A 25,284-nucleotide genomic window follows, 5' to 3' on the forward strand; every position below is an offset into this window, starting at 1 on the left:
AATTTGAAAGAATTTTTGTACTGCATTAGGACTGCTTCACTAAGATCTATTTGGGAACTGTCATTAAGTCATGGCAGGTTTTCTGCATTATGAGGGTTAATTATGCTGAGACTTGATTTCAATATGCATTGCAGTAAGCATCTTAAAGTAAATGAATGTTAATTTACCTGCACTATTACGATACAGAGTCTGTGTGACACCAAACTGCTAGAGTTTCTGCTCTATCAGATGATGATCTGAGGGGCCTGATGACACTTTGGAAGTGATTGAAATGTTAGTTACAGGGAACCTTTGTTTATTTAGTTTTCTTTCTCATGACAACAGAAGAGATTCTTTTCCTTCAACCTGTCATATAGAGTAGCCTTTCTAAGCTTCCAGAACAGTGGTTCTGTCTTGTTGGGCATGGGGGATCCCTTACTACTGTTTTTTCAAACCATCTCCCTAATCTATGAATATTTGTATTAATTAGCAGAATGCAAACTCCCCCCTTTGAGCCAGGTGATAACTGCTCTCAGAGTCTAGGTTTTGGCTAGAGTTTAGTTTTTTAGACTGCACAATATCTTTTGACTAGCCTGCTTTATACAAATTATTGAAAACCTTTCAGAAATAGGAAGAACCTAAGGATACTGTCAAAAGGATACCGTCTCAAGAAATGTTTGAAAATCCTTGCAACCTGCTGTATTCCAAAACCAGAAAATAATAATAATTTTCTCACCAGAAGTAACTACTAGGACTGACTTTAGTCCTGGTTCTTAAGGATACTTTTGAATAGGTATTAATGTTTTCCCTGTTGAAATGACCAAGAAAAATCCACACACATGCAATCTGTGTGTACAATATAACTACTACTATTTGTGTATTCTATTGTCTCTGTCCTATTCATCCTCTGTTAAGTGATGAAATAGCTTCAGTTGATCTGATGCAGTTGTGAACAGAGATCTGTGTACAACAGAGAAGAATATAACTCATTTTGTTCGTTGATGTATTAGAAAATTTCAATGTTGAATGTGTTTTTCTGGAAGATTGGATTTGAGAACAACCTGTTAGATATTGAACTAGTTGGATTCTTTTTGTAATTCCATATTTGGCTCAAACGCCCTGTTTTGTTAACCTGTCGTCAGTTGTCGCTTTCAGATATTTGTTTGCCCCTTGATGTTTGTTGCGGTAATAATTAGAATTTGAAAAACAGTTTGCACGTCTCCAATTTGTAATAATGACAGCTAACATTATCCTTCACTAAGTTCTTTTATATCACATTTACTAAACTCACTGTTTTAAAAGACATTTCCTCCTTGCTTGTAATATTTTTGTTCTTTTCTGGTCCTGTGTATATTACTTCTTAATCCCAATGTAAATCACAAAAACAAAACAAGATTCCATCAAGATTTTGAATTGATCCTTTATTGCATACGTGTTCTATCCTGATTCTGAATTCAGTGGACTCTTATCTGCAGTTAGAATCCATATGCAAGATGTAGATGGATTCAGAAATCCTTCTTGATTTTCAAGAAACTGCTAGGTCAGCTTTTGCTTTATTTTTTCAAAATATTACCAACTTTGGGTCCAGTTAAAATGGTACACTGAAATACTTGCTCACTTCCTTATCACCTCTTCTTTTTTGTTGATGTCTTATCTTAAACTGCAATCTAATCAGAATACAGCAATCTGGAAGCTGACACAGGCTGAACTTTCAAGTCCGTTTACTCTGAAGCTATGTGTTCTGAATTGAATTCCTGTGAAATCTGGTATTGATCTAAAGAAGCTTTCTGATGGTCTGTTTCATTAAGTGCTAGGACATGAGACAGTCTTCTCTGTGTACTCCAGGCCATGCTTTGAGATCAGTGTTTATTCCAAGATGTAGGTAATAGTTTGCAAAAGCACATGTACGTTTGGCTGATGATAATGTAGAAATAAAAGCCGCTGAGCAAAGACTTACTGTTCTTGGACACAATGGAATACAAATCTATATTTTTGCATACTGCTACCATTACCTTAATGAGTTTGTAATCATTTAGGCTTTCTGCTGACTTAGATCAACTCTGACTGCATGCTTGAGGAAAAACTTATATGCCTAGAATAACAATTGCTTGCAAGATTCACAAATGATAAACTGGCTCTGGGCAGAGATTTGAGAATAGGGCCCAGGGTGGATATGATTTAAATAAATTTGATTTAAATCACTAGTCAGGAAGACTCGATTTCATCATGGTTTTCTACATAAAAGTGCATTCTTGTTGGTTGTTACAACCTTACTACATATTCTTCACAATTCAGAGATAGATGTAGGTTTCATTTTTAGAAGGTACATACTATACATTTTTAAACAGTGATTTATTTTGAAAACTTTGCAGAATAGTTTTACAGCTATATCAGAAAATGAATGATTGTTTGGTTATTTCATTTACCAAAGATAATTGAAGCAGTTCCCCTCCCAATGACTTCATAAATATCTATCTCCAGTTCAACAGGTTAATATTAATATTTGGAGGATTTTCTTGCCATGCTGTATTAGGAGAAGAACATCACCAGACAGACATTTAAATTGTTTTATGTAACTAAAACAACAATGTTAAGTATTCTGTATTTTTTTCTTCAACAGCAGACACATAATATTTTAACAAAACAAGCATATGTCCCTCGCTTCTCACATTTATCTCCAGGCTTCTTCTTCATGTTCAGATCTGTTCTGCCCCCAACAATCTTCTATTCATTGAACTTTTTAAAACTTTGCACTTTTAGAGAGAGGTAGGGGATTGACTGTGTACACAAATTTGCAGAGGGACAATAGAGTTGAGGTCTGTTGTTTCTCACCTCTATATATTTATTTATTTATTTAAAATTTTTTTTTGCTCTTAACAAGCATGTTACCTCTGGAGACACAAGTCCACAGTTTGAGAATGCAAAACTAAGCATCTCTGACGGTATCTTTTAGATTGAACACTGAGTCCCATTGGGTAGATAGAAAGATTAACCTAAATAATCTATGCAGAAGCCCCTGGAGCCCCGTAAGATTGGGTCCCTAATCCATGAATTATTGGAACTAATTTACAAAACTTTTCTTAAACATTACATGAATATATTGTCTCATACTATAGAATTAGGATTTATAATCCCTATTCCATGATGAAATATCTTTGAGCTATAATGTATCTTTAGATAGTTTTTGCCTCAAAAAGCATTTTATTAAAAAAAAGAGATTTAAATAATTTTTATCAACCCTGATGGGGCCCGTGCAGAATCTTATAAATATGTAGTGCAAAAGAATTAGAGGAATAGCTGAGGCAAAATTATGCCTTTGCTTATGAGGGTCAGACTGTGGCGAACAGTAATCATGCCCAACTCCAATCCAGAAATGAAGGATTACTCATATCCTCCTGCCCCCCCGCCCCCCTTCCCCTCTCTCCACATCTCTTTCCCTCTCTTACACCAAAACTAAAGTAGGGAATAAACTGAGCTTTTACTCAGTATTGCCCAGATGTCAGGGACCGTGGCTCTTCAACCCTGGTCCTCAGGGCTCTTTGGCGCTAAGAGGTGCAACCTGCCACCGAGGGGCCTGCCAACTACTTTCAGAATAGGAACTGAGCTCAGAGAGAGGGCCCCAGTTGTGGGAGCTGATTGGCAGAACACTGGGAACCCTGATTGGTCCACAGCCTCTCTTTAAACTGATCACAAGAACAGGAAGTTGTCCATCCAACTGAGATCCACCCTGCTCTGGATTATGTACTTTGTGCTTTCTGTTCCCCTGGATTGAATTCCTGATGTCCTGACCCTCCCAAACTCTGGCTATTGATCTGTGGTTCTGCTCTCAAGTTTGTGTTCTGCCTCTGATTTCCTGACTCCTCGTGACACTCAATTCTCAGTTTACTCTGTGCCCTGTCTTGGACTCTGTCCTCACAGTATTTGACCTGTCCTGATTCCTGACTCCTGCTTTGACCGCTAAGTCAGACTGCCAATGTCCTGGTCATGACACCAGCCCAAGTGTTCTAAAATCATGATTCAGGCCCCAAAAAATTGAGGTTGGCATAATAATAGCGAGATTTTTTTAAATAATATTTTTGTGCTCTTTATTTAGATTCTGATTTTTGAATATTGAAGGTTCTTGTTAAATTTTTCTCCACAACCATGAGGGCTAGAAACTTAGTTTTAAAAAAATAAATGCTGAAATTCTCAAGTGATCACATGACTCCAGGGGCTAGGGCTTAGAAGAACATGAGACTTGAGATAAAATACAAGATTTGTGATAAAATCTTGAGCGTTGGCAACACTAAGGCCTGGTCTACACTTAAAATTTAGATCTACCTGGTTGTCACTCAAGTGTGTAAATAAATAAATAAATAAAAATAATTCACATCCCTGTGTGATGTAATTAAGCTGACCTAATTCTTGGTGTAGATGCATCTAGACTGATGGAAGAATTATTCTGCAACATAGCTATTGCCTCTGAGATATGGATCAATTACAGTGGCTGAAAAACCATTGCATTGTTGTAGGAAGCATCTACACTACAGGCAGTGAAGCTGTGCTGGTGTAGTGTAATCATAGCCTAACCACTGTTGGCATTGTGAAGCCATTACATTTAGAACTTGTCATAATATGGCAGAGTTTTACCAGGATTAAATATGGAGTGAAAGTTGGAAAACTCTTGTATGCAGTGACACGTGTTTAACTTAATTTCTAGGTGATGGAGTATGAGAACAGGATACGAGCCTACTCCACTCCAGACAAAATCTTCAGATACTTTGCCACCTTGAAAGTAATACATGAGCATGGAGAATCGGAGGTGTTTATGACACCACAAGATTTTGTGAGATCCATTACTCCAAATGAAAAACAACCAGAACGTAAGTAATATATACAGTAATTATGTTTAGGGATGATATATGTAATGAAAAATTCAGAATAAATTCTTTACAGTCTCTCTGAAGTCAACTTTTACATCTCATTGTACCAATAGGTTGGCAGGGAATTGCTTTGTATTTGTATATTTTACATTGCCTAGCACAATGGGCCCTGTAGATGCTTCTGCAATACAAATAAATATTTTCCTTTAAATGCATGTACTTGTGGATGCATAATATTATACAAAGTAGTAATAGAGTAAAAAAGTAATGATTTAATTCAGCAGGTAATATGGTTCAGCTTTTCATCAGAAGACTATAAAGTTTAAATTTCGTATCAGCACTTGGGTTCGTATCCAGTACTCTCACTGCAGTGGAGTACTGGAGGATAATTAGGCATGGCAGAATTTAATTTTTATTTTTTTAGAATTTCAACAGATATCAATGTTCATTTTAGGCATTTTTCCCTATTTTTAACTTTAAAAATTTTCACAGTTGCAGTACACTGGGGGGTTATGCCAGATAATAATTTAATGACAGTAAAGTTTGAGATTCAAAATTTAAATCTTTATAACTGTTAAAGCACAAATTATCAACATTGCATGTCAAAATATAAAATGTAAATATACTTAAAGGAACTCTAGTTTTCAAGCAGTGTTTTTCTTACTTGCATCTATATAAATTTCTGTTACCGATGGAAATATTTTTCATCAGTTTGTGTGTATAGTGAAATCGACGTTTACTGATAACATTTTAATCCATCCAAGCCTAAGGATAATGGTGATGTAATACAAGACATGACAGCTTTTACAGGAAACAGCATTTACAAAATCCATCTATTTTCCTTCTGCCCATTTCTTGTGGCTGTCCAGTTAAAAGTTAGATATGGTATCACTCCTCAGATAGGTTAAGCGCTTTTGGTGTTCTGCAAACATTTCCTTTTTCAAAACAAGTCTTAATAATTTTATGCTAAATCTTGAAGTGTCATTCTGTTTACATTACAAAACACTAGTTAAATGCTGTACTTAGAGTAACTAAGAATACATTTTGACATACCTTGAAGCTGAAAATTGTTGTCTAAAATGGATTTCTGTTTTATTTTATCTAAGGAAATATCAGTGTCTCTGTGGTACATGCCATTGTCAAACAGAGGAGATTATCTTCCTTTATGTTTTAATAGTGAAAGACCATTTAAAATGAACGTGAAGATCTGTCCTAAACCTACAAATGGTGAAAACATTGGAAGTGGCAGCAATTAAAAGTAAAGCTGAATAGCAGCCCCATAGTCTGTCAGGCTAGTCTATTTTGTGGTATTGCAGGAAGGCAGGACTTCATTCCACTGCTAACTAAAAAAAAAAAAAAAGTGTTGGCAGATGTTGTCTGAACGTGCTCAGAATGTATTTCTCCATCCCAAAATTGTTAACTTCATTGTCCAAACAATTTTTTCTTCCAGAAGTCATTGTGGATGTGCATCCCTTTGAGGAATATTTACATGCTGAATTTCAAAGCTCAGTTTTTAAAATTATATATGTGGGAAAAAGTAGGGAAAAGGTACTTCTCTCCCCCTATCCCCGCCCACATCATATGTAACTCAATGGAACAAATATATTTTTCTCAAAAAAATTATATAAAAAATAACCTTTTAGTTGTGACTGCACTTGGAAAACTTTAGCCTCAAATTGTTAATTTTTCAGGCAGTCACAAGCAAATGTCAAAATAGTTTCAATTATAACCACATTTTCATCTTAAATAAAGTGACTACCACCAAATGAAACATATATATTTAAATTGGTAAAGTGATAGAATAAACTATATGCATGAGGCAAGAAAGAAATGAATACTGTCCTGTTATATGATCAGATAACTTAATATTGACTCCTTATTTAAAATGTCATGAACTGGTTGTGGATTTTCAAATGCAAGTACATGAGTTGTTGTCTTTTTGGTACATAGTAAAAGAAAATGGGGTGCATTACTAGCTAGTAGTCTGAATGTTAGTAACATGGTTTTAATTCCACTATCTTAAGGTATTAATTCTATTTACAAATCTATTTTAAAAAATGTAATACCTTGTTGAGACATGAGATGCTAAAGTGTCAGTGCCTTTAAAAATGGAAACTTTGTCAGGCATATAACTGTAACAATGCTAGCAATCTCTAGTGTATTCTGCATCATATAGTCATATGGTTTGGTTGAAAGTGTATGTATACTACTTTCAGGATGGTGAGTGGCGGTTTGTATTTTTAAGGAGCACTGGCTTCAGCCAGGTCTACACTAACACTTAATTCAATATAACTATATCATTCAAGGATATGAAAAATCCACACCTCTGAGCAGCGTAGTTATACCGACCTTATTCCCTGTGTAGACAGTGCTATGTTGGTGGGAGAGGTTCTCCTGCTGACACAGCTACTGCATCTTGTGGAGGTAGAGTTATTGAGCCAATGCTAGAGCTCTCTCCTGTTGGCTTAGGCCAGAGGTTCTCACAACAAATATTTTGGTGACTTCAGAGCGCAGCGGCCAACTCTTGATGGTGGCCGCTCTGACAATTTTTCCTAAAATACTTTAGGAAAAACAAATACATATGCACATATACATGTCCAAATCATTGTAATTTATTTATGTAGGGTTGTTTTTTTTCAAACTTAATAACAACATACAGTTGTCTCTATTCTTTACTGCACCTTAACAGAATAGAAATAAAAAAATAAAGTGCTTTGCATGTGCTTGTCTTGTGGTGGTGTGGTTTGTTTGTTTTTTTTTTAGACTTGCTATCTAGTAAGTCTGCTGCTGTGAAAAATTATATTTATATGTGTAATACCATTTTTCACAGAATCAGACTTGCTAGCTAGGTGGGAGGCAGTGAAGAGTAATATTAGCAAACATACAAATATCACTTTTTACAGCAGATTTACTCAGCCCTGGAAAGCTGGAGGCAAATTAAGCCCTGGATGGGGAGGTAGATAGGGAGGCAGCAGGGGCCAGGGGTGATGGATGAGGGGGCCAAAGGAGGCAGCAGAGGTCAGGAGCGATGTGGGGAATTGTGAGCCCAGGGCCAGGAGAAGGAGCCTGCCACCACGCAGCTGGAGCCTGAAGCCTCATGGCTGGAGCCTGCCGCCCACCACCCCAGGGCTGAAGCCGGAAGCCCAATCCCCACTGCCCCAAGGAAGGTGGGGAACTCACACCAGCTACCTGCTCCTCCAGCGTTTCTGGCTCCAGAGCAGGACAGGACCCACCCAACCCCTTCTGGTGGCTCCAGGAGAGGGGCTCCTGCTTTCTCCCCTCCAATCACCACTCAGGAAGCTGTGGCCACAAAAAAAGCCCCTGGTAGCCACATGCTGCCATGGTGGCCACATTTGAGAAACGCTGGCTTAAAGCATCTTCACCAGGAGAGCTACAGTGGTGCAGCTGCAAGCTTCTAGTATAGACCTGCCTTTCTTTTTGTAACTATTATCTTTCTGGCAAGGAGCACTGCTTGGAATATCCTTCAAAGTTTATCATTGGCACAGCTTAATTGTCTGCAAGGCTATCTATTCAGTGACATGAAGTGTGCTACAAGGGTTAAGGATATCTCCTGTAAAGCTTATGGCCCTTGTTATATGGTAGAGTAAAACACTGAATGAAAATTGTTTGGTTTAAATTGAGCAGGGCAGAAAGCTGTCCTTAGGCCTTACCTTGCTGGTCTGAAAACATATTTTAACATGACTTTCAAGGTTTGTTTTTTTTTAAGGCAAAGTATAATTAGGTTTTTTCTTCCTCATTAAGTGTTCAAAATCACGATAGCATATTAGTATGTAAATTATTTGAAAGAATGATTTGATATATGTAATGAAGATTGGAGATGTATTCATGTAATATAATCAAACCAGGTATAATTTTGTTCTCAAATGTTTTAAAAACTAATAGGAGGAAGGAAATATGGACTAATTTTGAAACCAGAAGTCTTTGCTAAGAAGATTAATGGTGACTATATGCTCAACACAATTAATACTAACAACAAGGAGAAAGGAATGCAAGCCAAAATAGGACAAGTTAAGAGGATATATAACTGGTTGGTTGTTCTTTTAAAATCTAAATCAAATCCAGGTTAGTTCCATTCCAAAAGCAGCAGTTGTCCTGAGGATGCAGAGGAATACAGGTAAGATCTCCTCTCTCCTGGGTGGAGTGTCAGTTCTGGCAGGGGAGGAGGGTCTCTGCCTTTCTGTGGGGGTTGCACCCCTTCCCCCATCTTGCATGGGGCTTTGTCTACCATGACAGCAGTAGCCCCCTTAGAGAAGAAGTCTATGCCATCTCCCACCAGTCCTTTTTGCTCGAGTGGTGGGGGAGGCCACAAGCTGCCTGGGTAAGCTGATGGGACCGCTGGGTCATGAGACAGTGAAGCACAGGTTGGACCTTCATCCATGGCCACCCCCACCTTGGTTGTGGGAGGGTAGGCCTCAGCAGTGCACTGCTCCTTGTCAGGTTACATCTTCCTTCCTGCTTCCAGTAGGGGATGGGCTCATAGGTCTTCCAACAGGGATGCAGTCAGTGGCCTGGCAGATTCCTATAGGGTAAGGTCAGACCTTGTGGCCCTAACAGTGTGTGGGAGTAGGACTTAAGGTGAGCTGAATCTTGGGCGTGGAGGTAAACTGAGGAGAGCCTACCCTGAACTATGGGTTCTGTGGTGGTAGCCCTCTAACCCCCGCACTGGAACCAGTGAAATATCTGTCTGATATAGGAGAGTATAAGTGATGGGTAGGTAGCAGCCCTCCACTGTGTTTCAGTTTAATAAAAGTTGTGGCCTGCTGCTTAAAATCCAATCATGTATCTGTCCACATTTCACTGCTGTGTTTACATCAACAGGGATTGATGTGCAGTTGTTCTTTTTACCTTTAGAGCAGGGGTAGGCAACCTCTGGCATGGGTGCCGAAGGCGGCACACGAGCTGATTTTCAGTGGCACTCACACTGCCCAGGTCCTGGCCACAGTCTGGGGGGCTTTGCATTTTAATTTAATTTTAAATGAAGCTTCTTAACCATTTAAAAAGCCTTATTTACTTTACTTACAACAATAGTTCAGTTACATATTATAGACTTGTAGAAAGAGACCTTCTAAAAACGTTAAAAGGTATTACTGGCACATGAAACTTTAAATTAGAGTGGATAACTGAAGATTTGGCACACCACTTCTGAAAGGTTGCCGACCCCTTCTTTAGAGGATTGAAGTACATTGGTTTGGGACAGTAGTTTGATTACGATTATTCATACTCTTTGCTTTCCTGTTAATGAAGAGAAGCTTTCAGTTTCCAGTGCTGTGTGTAGTACGTATTTTGTGGATAATGCATACGTGTCTTTGGAAATACAGGCTATTACAGAAAACCCAGACATGCAAGTTTTTATTAATCTATATTTGTACCAAATATTAGTTTAGAATTCAGACAATGTGTATGATATGCTGCTTTCAGGCTTTAGGTGTTTGTATGGGGGAAGATGACTTATGTTCTAATAAATAAACTTCCAAGCCTTATGATCTTAAAATGTTGTGCAAGCAGCACATAAATTGTCAGTTCACAGTCTGGAATTTTTGCAGGGTTCATGTTATGGTGTGGTCACCTTTGTATCACTGGAAAGTTTAATGAGGCAGCGTAGAAGGCTATATATCTTTACACAGTATTTTTACACAGTACAACATGCTACCCATTAAAGAAGATCCTTACATCTGTTTCTGGAAATATGGCACTTCAGTTATAACTGCTTTGTAGTGAAAGATGAAATGGTCCCTTTTACTGTTAAACATGCCTATTAACTTCCATACTTGGAGCTATTTAGTGACTGTCCAGATGTCAGGCACTTATTTTATGAGCAGGCCAGCATATGGTTTACAGATATTCCTGTGATTGCCTTAAAGTTAGTTTCTTTCTGTCTTCATAAATCACCTGCTGAGTAACAAAAAGATGGGATACAAAAGGAAATTTAAATTTTTATTTTTATTTACTCCTGAAATAGAATATAGTTGGCTATGCTGCAGAAAGTAAAACTGTACAGGTACTGATGTAGAATTATGGAGAGTGAGTTACTTTTGATAAAAATGAAGGGAACAATTATTATTTCCACTTCATGGCAGCCTTGCTGCTGAAGGATCTTGGTAATGTTGCAGGGTTTTTTAAAGATTTACTAACTCATAGGAATATTTAAAGGTGACCTGCAAATAGTTTGTGCTCATACCCTTATTTGCTGCTTGAAGGAGAACTTGAAGTTTTGTTCTTATAAAGTTATCTTCTCTACTATTTTTTACCCTTTAAGTTCACTCTTCCCTGGTTTTGCCTGGCCCTTCTTCACAGCAGTTGGGAGAATATCACATCTGACAGATGAGTCCTGGAGATTATTTCAAAGAGCTACGCCATTCAATTCATGTCCCTCCCCCATTCCAACCCTCCTTCTCCATCCGCCTTCAGGAATCCTTCTCATGAGAACCTACTTCATCAGGAAATATCATTTGTTATGCCTGGGGCCATTGAACCAGTCCTGGTGCAACTCAGGAGCAAGGGGTTTTTACTCCCATGATTTCTTGACACCTCCCCAAGGTGGTGGGAGGTTAGAGGCCAATTCTAGATCTAGGAGCAGTTAACAAATACAGGAAGGCACAGACATTCAAGATGATAACACTAGCAGACATTATTCCAGCTCTAGAGCAAGAAGATCCTCAACCTACAAGATGTGCGCATGGATTGTCATGGATTAGCTATATATGATATGATTTTGGCAAAATAATAAAGTTAGTGTTCTGTATTTTCTGTAGTTGTTTTAAAAAAAAAACAGTGAATTTTTTATTGTTTATTTTCCAAACATTAAAACTGGGATGAAATCAGATTAAGAATAATAAAAATTGAAAAATCAGGGGGAGAACAAAAACAAAACAACTTTTGTAATATACACATTTTACTACAGTATAATTGAAACCTTTTTAATGTACACAGGTATATTTTTTTCTCTCTCAGAGCTAGTAGTTTTTCCAGAAATCCTAGTTTTTGTGTACGCTTCCATAATTTTCTTCATAGTATCCTCACTCGTGTTGAGCCTTGTGCTGTCTTGGAGGTAGTCCAACTTTGAAAATAAGTGCTCTGCATCAAGTATCAGAGGGTAGCCGTGTTAGTCTGGATCTGTAAAAGCAGCAAAGAATCCTGTGGCACCTTATAGACTAACAGACGTTTTGGAGCATGAGCTTTCGTGGGTGAATACATGCATCTGAGGAAGTGGGTATTCACCCACGAAAGCTCATGCTCCAAAACGTCTGTTAGTCTATAAGGTGCCACAGGATTCTTTGCTGCTCTGCATCAGTAGATCCAGGAGATATACTCAAAGCTCGCCTTGACACTTTGCTGAAATTGGGAAGTGTGCCTTGATGACTGATCCAAAAAGCCAGCACATCCAGTTTCACATTGTCAAGGTTAGATAAGTTCATGTCAGTGGTAAATTCTCCTTTCATATTTGAAATTTCACCTTTAGTGGCAAAACTGTCATAGTCTGCTGCAAAATTCACTTTGAGGAAGAGGTCGAAAACCTGGTTATTTGACAGTCTCTTCAGAGTTTTTGCTTTGCTTTTGTTCTGCTAGAACAACAAACAAACTCAGTGATGACCTAGGAGACACATTAGCACAATCCACATGTTGTTTACATGACAGGCAGCGAAATACAAGCTCATCCATAGATGTGGCACAACAAGGGTAGGTAATGGACATCCAGCTCTGCACTTATCTCACACTGTGTAAAACAAGGCCTTATACTTGTTTTCATGCTTGAAAATGGTCCCGAATCCAATGATGCAAGATTTCATGTCTGTCTTTTCTTCCATAGCAGTAGCTGCTGACAAGGCAGTGTTAATCAGATGAGCAGGACAGCTCATACTTAGCAGCTCCAGTTTCTGATTGAGTTTAATCTCCCATGCAAATTTAGCCATGTAGGAAGCAGAATCTGTGTTAATTGTGGCCACATTTTCCCAAGTTAGTCGGTACATCTCAAACATGTCAGTTATTGCTGCGTTGACAAAACCAGTATCAGCAGAGGGGATTAATGTCACACAACACAAAACAATGCTTTGAAATAAAAAAAACAACAACAAAAGGCCAAGAATTGGACAGTTGAAAGCATCAAGAGACTTGTCAAAAATCAGACTAGACACCACATTTCCATCAATTCGTTCTGTCAGTTTGGATACTGAAGCATTGTCATTTTCTGTCAGATACTTACCAGTGAGCTTGTCTGCATTAGGAAGGGTTTTTGCTGCTGGACCATATTGTCATACAAAGTCACCAATAGGCCCCTCTGCAATTAACAGTGGTTGTCTGGCGAAACACAGAGCATACACAATTTATTAACACAATCGTGCTGTGTCCTCTTTCATTAAAACCCTGGTGAAAGCTCCTGATACTGTTAATCCCGAAGCTCACTTTCTTCTTTAAGCTTCTTATGTTGCTTGCTTTTGACATGTTCCTTTATTCTGTCAGCGCGAGGACTGACCTCAGTGCTGTGGTACTTGCAGTGCAATGCATCCTCTTTGTTCCCATCTTTTTGCTTTTCTTAAATTTCTGAGCACTGATTTGCTTGCTGGTATTCAGGCATAGGTTTGCATGTTTACCTTTTTACCTTATCTATCTGTAACCCCCAAGGAACTTACCTAGGTCCCTGGAGCTCTGTGTGCTGGTAGTTCAGGAAGAAGCACACTGTCCCTCTTGGGAAGGGGGAGCTAAGGGCAGATTCAGAGTCTGCTGGGCAACCAAGAGGGGGAGAGGAGAGACACTGCGTAGAACAACAGGGACCCCTGTTGGTTTGGGGAAGGATTGCAGGCATGCCAGTTCAGAAGGGGCAGAGAGAAATGATTGGCAAGGGAAAGCCCAGGAAGAAGAGCTAGCCTGACAATAGGGGGTGAGATGGCCTCCTCTGGGAGCCTTGGAGAGGGGAGAAGCCATTTTGGGAGTAGTCTGGAGCCAGCCACAGAAAGAGCAGGACTGGCTGTATGGGGATCCAGAAGAACCCAGGCCCATCCATCCAACCCCATAAAAGGTTGGCACAAAAGGAGGTATCCAGGTGGATAGGGGGCATTACATATCTTTATCTGTGGAGGACTGATTGTTTTAAATTCAGTGCTATGCTAGCCAGATGCAAAGAAATAGGCAGGTAACATCTCCTTGTGAGCCAATCATAGCATATTAATGTTGGTATTTTCCATTCTGTGTTTTACACTGTAGAACTGCTTCAATCTGAGTGTTTCAGAACGCAACAATCATGTAAAGCATTAGTGTTTAACAAAAAGAAGTACTCAAAATATACTGAGTGGATTGATAAACAGGTGTAAATCGGTAAAAATCGAACTCCATTAATAAAAAACTTGGTAATTTATTAGTGAAAATTGGAAAAAACTGAAAATGCGTAACACTAAAAGTGGAGCTAGTGGTCAACTTCTGCTACCATTGTTGCAACTTACAGGATGCAGTTAATTCCTTATGCGGTTTTAGTCATCAGTGTCTCAACAGGTCTCCAACACAGAACTCTGCTGGCTCAGTTCTGAGCTTGGCAACAACTAAAAGAGCAATGGCAGCCATATATTATCATATCCAGTTAAGTAAGACTTTTACTGAAGGAGGGGTTTGTAGAAATTCATAAGCATTAATCATGCTGTATGTATGTCTCTAACAGGGGCGGCCCCAGCACGCCAAGCGCGTGCTTGGGCGGCATGCTGTGGGAGGCTCTCTGCCAGTCGCCAGGAGGGCGGCAGGCAGGTTGCCTTCAGCGGCATGCCTGCGGAGGGTCCGCTGGCATGAGTAGATGGGAAGCATTTTATCACTTTTACTCATTAACAGGTGACAGTAATCTAATCTTCATCTTCCTGGACAAGTTATTTTTTTTCTTTTCCAATCCCTCCCTTCTCCCAATCTGGTTAACAGGAAGATCTGATAGCTATTTAAAACACTAGCTGACAATGTGTGGTTTGTAGCAAATGTTTGTCAAACCAAGAGTTAAAAATTAGTCTCTGCACTTTTGTGTGAATTACTGCCAATTCTCAATAACCTAGTTATTCAGGAGTTCCACTTACTAGATCTCTTTACCGAATGTATTTTTTTTATTGTTGTACAAATCATTTGCAAGTCTTTCCGTGTTGACTATTAAATTTTCATTGTTATGCATAGACTTCTTTACGCTGTAGGAGTAGATTGAAAGATGCCTTCTTCCTCAGCCCTGTAAATATTATTTTCCTTCTAAGAATGAGAGCCTTCTGTTTTGGGGTAATACAATGTGAGGGATATCTTAATATAAAAACCTTCTAGTTAATGCACTTACTTATTCCTGAATGTACAATAGCGGCTGTGTTTTTTCTTTTTATGTCCAAGACCATTTGTATGCCACTTTACCCTACAAGAGCTGGCAACGTTGAATTTTGGTTGAGGTCTACCTTCAATTCTGGGAGGAACACTTCTGATTTCAGTTCAATGGCCTTCCCTTTTAATCTGTTAAAAAATGATTGCTTAGCCTAAATATAATTCTTTTTAATTACACTCTAAGTGCCAGTCTCATGGAAACAAGTTGATATCTGGGTACGGACTGGTAATGGGGTAGAAATCATTTTATTCTAGGCCAGTAGTACCAAAGGACTAGTAGAGCATAGTGGTAGATGTGGTGGTATCACTGTCCCTTTTGTATTTTCTCTGTGTTTAAATAGGTTTTCCTTGTCAATACTGTGAATCAGACACGTTTCTTGAGCCCTAAGAAAAAACATGTAGATAACGGTTAATTTCCTATCCTCTCCCTGTGCTTTCTAATCATGTTATTCTTCACATAATCTATTTTGTAAATGCCTTATCAAAAAAGAAGCATGGAACTATATGATTTTATATTCAAGCACTGCTCTAAAAGCATTGTTTTTATCCTTTTTCTTCTTTCAGACCTAGGTCTGGATCAGTTTGTAGTGAAGCGATATGATGGAAAGGTGAGTAGACTTGAAATCTATAATATCTTCTTACCTATAACCTCTTTGAGTTTCTATTTAAAGTTGTGTTTAAGTACAAATGCAATAAAATATTGTCTTTTGTTTGAGCTAGAACATAGCGGTATATTTTTATTATATAGCTGAATAGGAAGGAATGAATAAAGATTTGTTTTAACGCTCATAGAACCAAAATAACTCCTCCCTGCTGGTGGGAGAGGGAATTGTAATGTGTAAAAACCAAACTTAATAGCATTAGCCATATGGTATGAGACCCTTCATGTGAGGGAGTACCATATTTCAGAGGGAAACCTGCTATATGCTGATCATATTATAACATTGTTTGATCTGCCGGTGTGGATGGAACCACACAGTAACCTAGCCCTTTTACAGCTCTGAAGCCATATTCTTTCCTGCTGTAAATCCCCAGAAATCAGTGAAATTATAGCAGGAAGGAATTTGGCCCAGAGCTGTAACACAAGTAAGCAACATGCTTAAAAGACTGCTTGAACCTTTAACACAGAGAGGGCCAAGCTGTGTTATCTAAAACAAACACCTAACATAGATATACTTAGGTGGAAAGTTAATCTAAAATAATCTGGTTTAATATTCCTTTATATCATTTTGAGCACTCTATACTACCATAGTTGGTGGCTGCATAAAAATGAAATAGCACACAAGCTTCCTATTAACTGAACTTACTCTACAACAATCACTAATTTAGCAAAATTGTCACCTCATCTGCAACAAAATTCCTTGAATTTTTGAGTCAAAGAAGGTAACTTTTGACCCTTTCATTACTGAGTGATATACCTGGCATGTAATGTTAAAATGTGACCAAACATATCCAGAAAGTCCTGGATCAAATCAATAATTAAACAAAACAAACAAACCCTGCACAATTGGGGATTAAATCAATCTAAATTACTTTCATGTTTTGCATTCAATTGAATTCATTTTTATTTTAATTTTTCATGAGGAAGTGGATGAACAAAAAGCAAACCAAGTAATCAAATAAATGGTCTTTGTTCCTTAGAGCATACATGTGTTTGTTTACCCAAGCATCAGAGTATTATTCTACTTTAAAATAGACAGTAAGTAATTTGCTTTTTGTCAGTCTTCGTTTCAACCAACATTTCTTAGAAAGAAATGCTGAGGCCATGTCTACATCTAAAATTTTGCAGCGCTGGTTGTTACAGCTGTATTAGTACAGCTGTATAGGGCCAGTGCTGCAGAGTGGCCACACTTACAGCAACCAGCGCTGCAAGTGGTGTTAGATGTGGCCACACTGCAGCGCTGTTGGGCGGCTTCAAGGGGGGTTCCGGGAACGCGAGAGCAAACCGGGAAAGGAGACCAGCTTCGCCGCGGTTTGCTCTCGCGTTCCCGGAGCCACCCTGCAAACCGCAGGGAAGGAGACCTGCTTGCTCGGGGTTCCGGGAACGAGAGAGCAAACCGGGAAAGGAGACCAGCTTCGCCGCGGTTTGCTCTCGCGTTCCCGGAGCCACCCTGCAAACCGCAGGGAAGGAGACCTGCTTGCTCGGGGTTCCGGGAACGAGAGAGCAAACCGGGAAAGGAGACCAGCTTCGCCGCGGTTTGCTCTCGCGTTCCCCGAACCCCCCTGCAAACCGCAGGGAAGGAGACCTGCTTGCTCGGGATTCCGGGAACGAGAGAGCAAACCGGGAAAGGAGACCAGCTTGATTACCAGAGGCTTCCTCCTTCCACGGAGGTCAAGAAAAGCGCTGGTAAGTGTCTACATTGGATTACCAGCGCTGGATCACCAGCGCTGGATCCTCTACACCCGAGACAAAATGGGAGTACGGCCAGCGCTGCAAACAGGGAGTTGCAGCGCTGGTGATGCCCTGCAGATGTGTACACCTTCAAAGTTGCAGCGCTGTAACTCCCTCACCAGCGCTGCAACTTTCTGATGTAGACAAGCCCTGAGTGCCACACAATTTTGGATAATCGTTCCTTTGTTCCTGAGTACTGTACATTCTATTCCCATCATAGTGGGTAAAAGTCTCAAAGCAGCAGCAGTTTGTTTGCTAAACTCAGCTTTTTGTTCTGCTGAGCCTCATTGCTGGGATTTCCAGTTTGCGGGAAATTTTGTGATGTTGAAATTTGGGTTTGTTTAGATTTGAACAAATACAAACGATTCAAAATTTTCCATGAACCAGAAATTTTGAAAAAAAGGTTCATTTTGGAAACACTGACCTATGGTATTTCTAAAACAAAATCTGCTCCCTGGAATGCTGACAGCTGAGAGTGAAATTGACATTATTAGTCATACTAGTAGATGTGGTGAAACTGAGAAGAATCTGACGTTCACTCAGCAGCTGCCAGGGCTCTCGGAGTCTGTGAGTCCAGGGCAGCCATGCTCTGTAGACGGCCATAGGACACCAGATGGCTGGGGACACCAGACCATCCAGACCCCTGGGCCAGCTTGCCCCAGGACTTCAGGCTCCCTGTTTCATGGGAAAGAGCTTGGAAGCACTGGCATGGTGCAACTGCCTTGGAGCTGCAGACCTCCTGAAGACCTGGTTCCCCAGTCTTGGGGCAGTGTGTATGGTGAGGCTGTTCTGGAGCCATGGACCTGGAAGACAGGTCTCTCAAGCTGCTCAGCAGAATGCCTGCGGGATGGGGACGCTAGCTTTTCCAGACTTTGATTTGCCAGAAGTTTGTTGAACCTGATATGTTTCATAGAAACGCAAGAAATCGGCATTTTCCAACAAACTTAAGTCAGGAAATTTCAGACTAGCTGTACTTGAGACATGGCTTCTGCTCTTACAAAATATACACACCTAATCTTGCCATACAGCATGGTGAATGTGTGACAACTGGTGGTCTCAGTGCAGGCTGAAATGTTCTGAGTTATGCTGGCGCTTAGCATCTGTTCCCTGCACTGACCATCCTCCATTCTGACTTTCTGTTGCAGACTGAAATTGTGTATATAAAAATGTTTGTATAGCTGCTATACCTAGATATATATGCAAAATACACTGGATGGTAGAATAAGTCTTAACGTCAGTCATTAGAGTTTTAAAATGGAGAGTGTAGTGGATTACTATTAGTAGTAGTAGTACTGTGCAGAACAACAGACCACATAAATCTTATGGTATTATATTGCAGGGGCTGATATAGCATGCTGCTTCTGGATCATTTATTTTAAAGGAGAAAATAATGGCTCATGTTGTTTGTCAGACTTCTCTGACTAAGGAGCACTAATAACAGACTTTGGTTATGAGGATAGTGGTAATGGCAGCAAGTTTGGGGTGTGGTTAAAGCAAGGTGATATTGGAGCTCCCTCAGTCATGAAGAGGAGCCTGAATAAGGAGTGAAATCACTCCTAGATCTTGTTTTCTAGGAGTAGTTTCTCATATTATCTTCATCCAGGGGCGGCTCCAGGCCAAGCGCGTGCTTTGGGCGGCAAGCCGCTGGGGGGCCTCTGCTGGTGCCGCGAGGGCAGCAGGCAGGCAGCCTTCGGCAGCTTGCCAGTGGAGGGTCCACTGGTCCCGCGGCTTCGGAGGACCAGCGGACCCTCTGCAGGCAAGCTGCCGAAGGTGGCAAAATGACTAGAGCTGCCCCTGTCTTCATCTGTTTTCAGTTAAGAAAGCACTGTCGCCTCGAACACATTCAAACGTTGATTCAGGCATCATAAAACAAACTGCACTCATTCATGTTTAGTTACGTTGGTATCGGTTAAGGAATAAAATTAGTCCTCACATCTTTTCTCATCTTTTGTTTCCATTCACTTATCTCCCTCATTGGCTTCCCAAGAAATATCAAAGCACTTTTTATAATTGGACACAATCTTCTCCTTAGATACTGTTCTAACTCAGTGAAGCCATGGCTTTGTGTACTTGAATTATTTTTGTGCATTGCTGGAGATGGGAAATTTGAGTAGAAGGCTGAGAGGAGTATTGTTCCCTTGAGCATCTTGCATGGTGTCCATTAATGTTAATGGGAATTACAGTATATAGACATGTTGAGGAGAGAATAGACTTTTTCCACCTGAAATGTATTTTTTCCTTTGAGATGAAAGGAGAAAATGAGCAATCAGGTTTAAGTCAGCAGTGGTACCAAAGTACTGATACTCTCTAAACTACAGGTTGGCTAAACAAAAGTAGAAAATAGAACTATTGTTAGTTATAAACAAAGATTTATGCTATGCTCTGTGTAAATACTAATTTAGAGCAAATGCCAATAAAAAGAATAGACCCAGCTGTGTTGTCAGATGCGTTTTAATTACATACTGTAAAACAAAGGTTAAGGATTCAGTGTAAATGTTCTGTATGTATGTTCCAGATAAATATCATTGCACTGGGAAATCATCTGTATCAGCAGTTTTTTCACAAATATTCTTGTAAAATTAGAAGTCAATCCTGTAAGGTTTGTTTACGCTGCAGCTGGCAGGTGTGATTCCCAGTGCAGGTAGACTAGTGTTAGCTCATGTCAAGGTAGCATGCTATAAAAATAGGTAGCATAGGTGGCAGCCACCCAAATTCAGACCCTGGGAGTTGGGCAGGCTTGAACTTGGATGGCTGGCCTAAGTCTTTGCAAGTGCTGACGTGCAGTGAGTTAGCATGAATCTGTCTACTTGTGCTGGGAATCACACCTCTTGACAGCAGTGTAGACATATCCTGATAGGCCACTTGGAATGACTGGAACTGGTTGTAGCACGGCGCTCACTCACCCCTGCGGCGCCTCCTGCTGGTCGTCCTCGGGAATTAGCTCTTTGACCCAGGAGTGCCTTCTGCAGGCCAGTGATCCGCTTGCTGTTTGGCCCCCATGTCCCTCCCAGGACCCCAGTGTCTTTATCTCAGGGTTCTGCCTCCAGTACCCAGTCCTACTGGGTTTCCCCACCCCAGGGGAACTCTCACTCCCTATCCCCACATCACCTCAGTCATGACTATTGCCAGTCTCTGCTGTGCCGTGGGGCAGACTGAAGTGTATCAGCCAATCATCACAGGCAACAAGAGGTTTGGACTGACTGCCTTTACCCACCCTCCAGCTGCCTGCCTGCAAGCCCAATACCTAGGAGGCCTAGAACTAGGCCTTGCAGCCTGGGGAGTTACTGGCTAGGGCTTCCCAGCTTCTAAGGCCTTCCCCAGCCCTGCCTTCCTCTAGGTCCCCTGGGTGAGTTCCCAAGCAGCCAGGCCTGTCTCCCTCTCAAGTCAGAGAGAGACTGCTGCTTCTAGCTTCCCTGCCCGCCTTATGAGGCCCTGCTGCTCAGTTTGGGGCATGGCCCCAGCTGCAGCCACTTCTCCCAATCAGCCAGGGTTTTACCTTGCCCAGGCCCCGCCCTTTGCAGGGCTTTTCCAACCCCTCCAGGGCCAGAGTGAGTGCTCACTCCGCTACACAGGTCAAGTCCAGAAGTCTTTGATAGTGACCATGTATTTTGTTGAAGCTCTGTGAAGCTTAAGTGTCTTCCTGTTCATAGAGCTGAATGTTATAGTGAGTGCAGTATACTTCTTCCCAACTAGGGGTAATTTTTCAGAGAATTGAAGGGCGGGGGAGAGAGACAAGCATAACTCTTCAGTAACAGGAGCAAAATGCATTTAATTTGAATCTACACATTGTTCCCTGGAGACCAACAACCCTAGAGACATTTGTTCAGCAAAATGCCTTGGTCCATCCTTCTTGCCAACCACAAATGCATAATTTTCTTTCACTTACAACAGGGCTAAGTGTTCAGGGAGTTAGCCTACTGAGTGTTTATACAGGGAGTGGAGAAGCTGGCTTGGTGACATGTGGGTGTGTATGTTCTCTCCCTCTCACTACCCATCGTGAGTTTTATTTCTTTTGGCTAATCTGCTGCTGCTATTCACTTTTGCTCTCAGGCCTCACCTCATAATTTAGCTCAAATTACAATATGAATATAGCCTAATCTGTAATTTAATAAAAGCACTTAGAATTAACATATATAACCATAACTGCTCGGTCACCTGGCTCTTTCATTGTATCTCTTTTTCCTGTCTTATATTGTGTCTGTGTAAAACAAATTCTTATTGGAGGAGCTCATGCTCCAAAACATCTGTTAGTCTATAAGGTGCCACAGGATTCTTTGCTGCTTTTACAGATCCAGACTAACACGGCTACCCCTCTGATACTTATTGGAGGAGGACATTTTTCCTTCCCGTAAAAAGTGTCTGTAGTTGTATGAAGGCACCAAGGCATGCACTTTAACAGACCATTCATAGAAACATATTTCTTTGAAATACAATTTCCATTTTTTCTCATGTTCTGTTTGAGAGAGATTTTTAATTAAGCTCAAATTAATCTTCATGCCAAATTACCAACTCTCAAAGAGAAAAGTGTATGATACTATTTAACTCTGTGATAGTGTGCCTATAGGGTAGAAGATATTGGTCTACCTTATAGGGTGACCAGATGTCCCGATTTTATAGGGAAAGTCCCAATTTTTGGGTCTTTTTCTTATATGGGCTCCTATTACCCCTATCCCTGTCCCGATTTTCCACACTTGCTGTCTGGTCACCCTACTACCTTATGACAAGGACAAATCTTGCCCTGCCACCTGTGGGCAAGAAGGACCATTAACACAGCAGGATCAGTGGAATCCTAATGTGATGGGACAGATTTGAAGAGTCAGCACAAGAGGGACAGCATCAGTGGAAATTCTTTCCAAAAATATAGGGTTTGTGATATTTCAGATTAATTGTTTTGATCTTAAAATATTACTGAATTTTTGCGGAAGCATTTGACTTTCAGTTACTTGTAGATTTTGTGCTGCAATCAAGTGTTTTCACTGATAAGACTAAATTGCGAGGAGTCTGGTGGCACCTTAAGGACTAACAGATTTATTTGGGCATAAGCTTTTGTGGATAAAAAAACCTCATTTCTTCAGATGCATGGAGACAAGGCTAAATTGCAACACTTCTGAGAAACTGTTAGTCTTTTTAGGGGAAGAATTAAACAGAATATTGCTTTAGTATGGAATACACTTGAGTAGCGGTTTTTCCCTCCTGTGGGGAAAATTGCCATGTGTAGTTGAATATAAACAAAAGCTTGCAGGCTGTCAATGATGGTATACCCTTTAATTATCATTGACCAAAGAGGCAATAAGTAATTACAAAGGCTTTTACAGACTCTAATTTTACTTTGGAATTAAGTAACTCCTATCCAGATTCATATTTCCATGTTCTCTAGTCTCCAGATACAGTTCTATATTGATCAATAGTATAGAAGTAAGACACCCTCTAATTAGTTACTTTCATGTGATAGGAAAGTTGCTGTTGGTATTAAACATTATAATTACTTGTAGTTATTCTAAGCACCCTTTTCAAATACTGTATTGGGATGCTTTACAGGGAAATTATAATAAATTAAATTTGAAGTTGAACATTAGCTTTAGAAATATTGAGCAAATTTCTTGACCAAATCTTGAAGCAATAGTGCTTACTGCTATGTAGGAGAAAATTCAATGTCCTAGCATGCAGCACTCAGTTATATCTGAAGTACTCCCCTAAGTCTCACATGGAGAGGTCTCTATGCATCCTCTCATTTTATACTGGCAAACAGTCATGCTTTTGCTGTGCTGGGGGGCATCAATCTCAGATAATCTCACCCCTTTTTGTTTTTAAATCAAAGTTTATTTTGAAAAGGGTTTGGGGGTATGACTGCTATTGACTACGTATTTTCCCTCCTACCCCATATTTTTCCCTTCTCATTTCTGTCCTTGTAATATAATTGTTTGCATTTTTGAAGCATTTTTATTTTTGTATTGGATTGTATAATAGTGCTTGAATCAGGGCTTCAGAGGGTGGGAAGTGGGAGAATAAAATAAGGAATTACGCAGCATCTAAAAGACATCAGCACCACAAAGAAACTGCCTCTTTCAGATCACATGTCCCAGGACCTAGATTAAATAGGATTAATATAATGAAGCGGTAAAATGAATAACTTTAAATACAACAGGTAATGTTTTCAAAAGCCCTTAACAATAGGAGTCTTAAGTCTCATTTTCAAAAGTAACGTAAGCACTTAATAGCCTAAGTCTCATTTAAAGTCACTTTTGAAAATGAGATTCCTAAATCGTCTACACACTTCTGATTAGAGTGATAAATATAAATGAATGAGTAGGTAGGCAACATGGTGCAGTGGATAGTGCATTGATCTGGGTTCCTGGCTCTGCCACTGGCTGGCTGGGTGTTTGTCTGCCTTGTGAAAGCAGCAAATTTTGCTCAGCCATCTGTGGGCAAGGAGGACCATCAACACAGCAGGATCAGTGGAATCCTATTGTGATGGGTCAGATAAGGTTAGAAAATTTGACTTAAAACATCAGAAAGTCTCTAATAGTGGCACTGGCAGATATTTCTATCCTGCACTGTGATTTTCTATCCTTACTGTAATGAACCTCATACTATTGTGTGTTCACAAGTTTTCTTCACTTGCCCCGTTACTTCCTTTCTCCTCTTCCATTCTCCAAAACCAAACCCCTAAATCTTTTTATTCTAACATTATAATTACTATTATGTTTGATGCACACATTGGTATAGACATGTCAGAAGACACGGCCCTTCTCCTGAAATGCTTATGGGCCAAGTATCAAACACCAATGCTTTTATATGCACAAATGACCACAATATGCTTCTAGCTGGAGGAGCTGGTTATGTTTTGTTCAATAATCTTCGAGATCATTATCAGTACAGAGCTCTGAAATAAGCCAAATTTTGATGCTTTCTGAGCTGAATCAGTTAGTCATGTAGTTATAAGGTCTCCAGTTGATGTGTCCTTTGTGTATCTTGACCTGTGAATTCTCTTGCTTGTACACTGTATTTGGAAGATGTATCCTTTCATTGAAATGTATGAATCTGTAGGTTCAGGTATTTCAGTTTTTGTTTTAAAAAAATCTTTAAGGCTAAGAAAATGCTTGGTTGCTTATATTAAATTTTATATGCATGGCACATAAACAACCCTGTGGAATCCCTTATTATGAAGATTACTTTGCATCCATGTACGGGTCAAGTGTGTGCTCCCTCTTTCCTCTCCCACCCCATCCACCAATAGTCTGTGGCATAATTACTTTCTGCCGAAACTAGAAATATTTGCTATTACTTTATTGTACTAACAACTTTGTTATTCATTTTCATTGGATTTGTTTGGCAGATATTCCTGAATGTTACTGATTGCTATATGTGCTCCTTACTTCCTGTTCCTAGGTGTTGAGCGATTCTTTGTTCCTGATGTCATTAATTGGTTTTGCTGTGTGCAATGTTGCATAATATGTAATATTTGTGGGTATTTTATTTTAATTTTGGTTTTGGTTTTTGGTGTAACCAACATTCCCTGATTTTCTTCCCTCTTTCTAACCCTCTTCCCTCATCAGGATTTCTGGCAGGTACTGACTTGTCAGCATGTGCTTTAAACAATTTTTGTGCTTCAAAATCCATAATATGCACCTTTTTTGTAAAAAGGGACAGTGTATACTTCTGCCTTCCCCTATTCCCTTAAAGTATTTTTAATTTGTTTTTTTT

General features: G+C 39.9%; 1 protein-coding gene across 6 annotated transcripts in view; it reads left to right on the plus strand.

The window, feature by feature from the left end:
- MICU1 (mitochondrial calcium uptake 1) overlaps positions 1-25,284 on the plus strand; it is a 232,325-nt gene that overhangs the window by 68,907 nt on the left and 138,134 nt on the right. For 4 of the 6 annotated variants that reach the window (XM_030568415.1, XM_030568418.1, XM_030568416.1 and 1 more), the window contains exons 4-6: positions 4,679-4,841; positions 15,753-15,796; positions 25,137-25,148. In XM_030568415.1, coding sequence (XP_030424275.1) covers positions 4,679-4,841; positions 15,753-15,796; positions 25,137-25,148 — 219 coding nt within the window. The remainder of the gene's footprint in view (positions 1-4,678; positions 4,842-15,752; positions 15,797-25,136; positions 25,149-25,284) is intronic. The other 2 variants (XM_030568419.1, XM_030568420.1) reach the window with 1 other exon arrangement.

The sequence above is a fragment of the Gopherus evgoodei genome, chromosome 7 (genome assembly GCF_007399415.2).
Source record: "Gopherus evgoodei ecotype Sinaloan lineage chromosome 7, rGopEvg1_v1.p, whole genome shotgun sequence".
In the NCBI taxonomy this organism is placed as follows: Eukaryota; Metazoa; Chordata; order Testudines; family Testudinidae; genus Gopherus; species Gopherus evgoodei.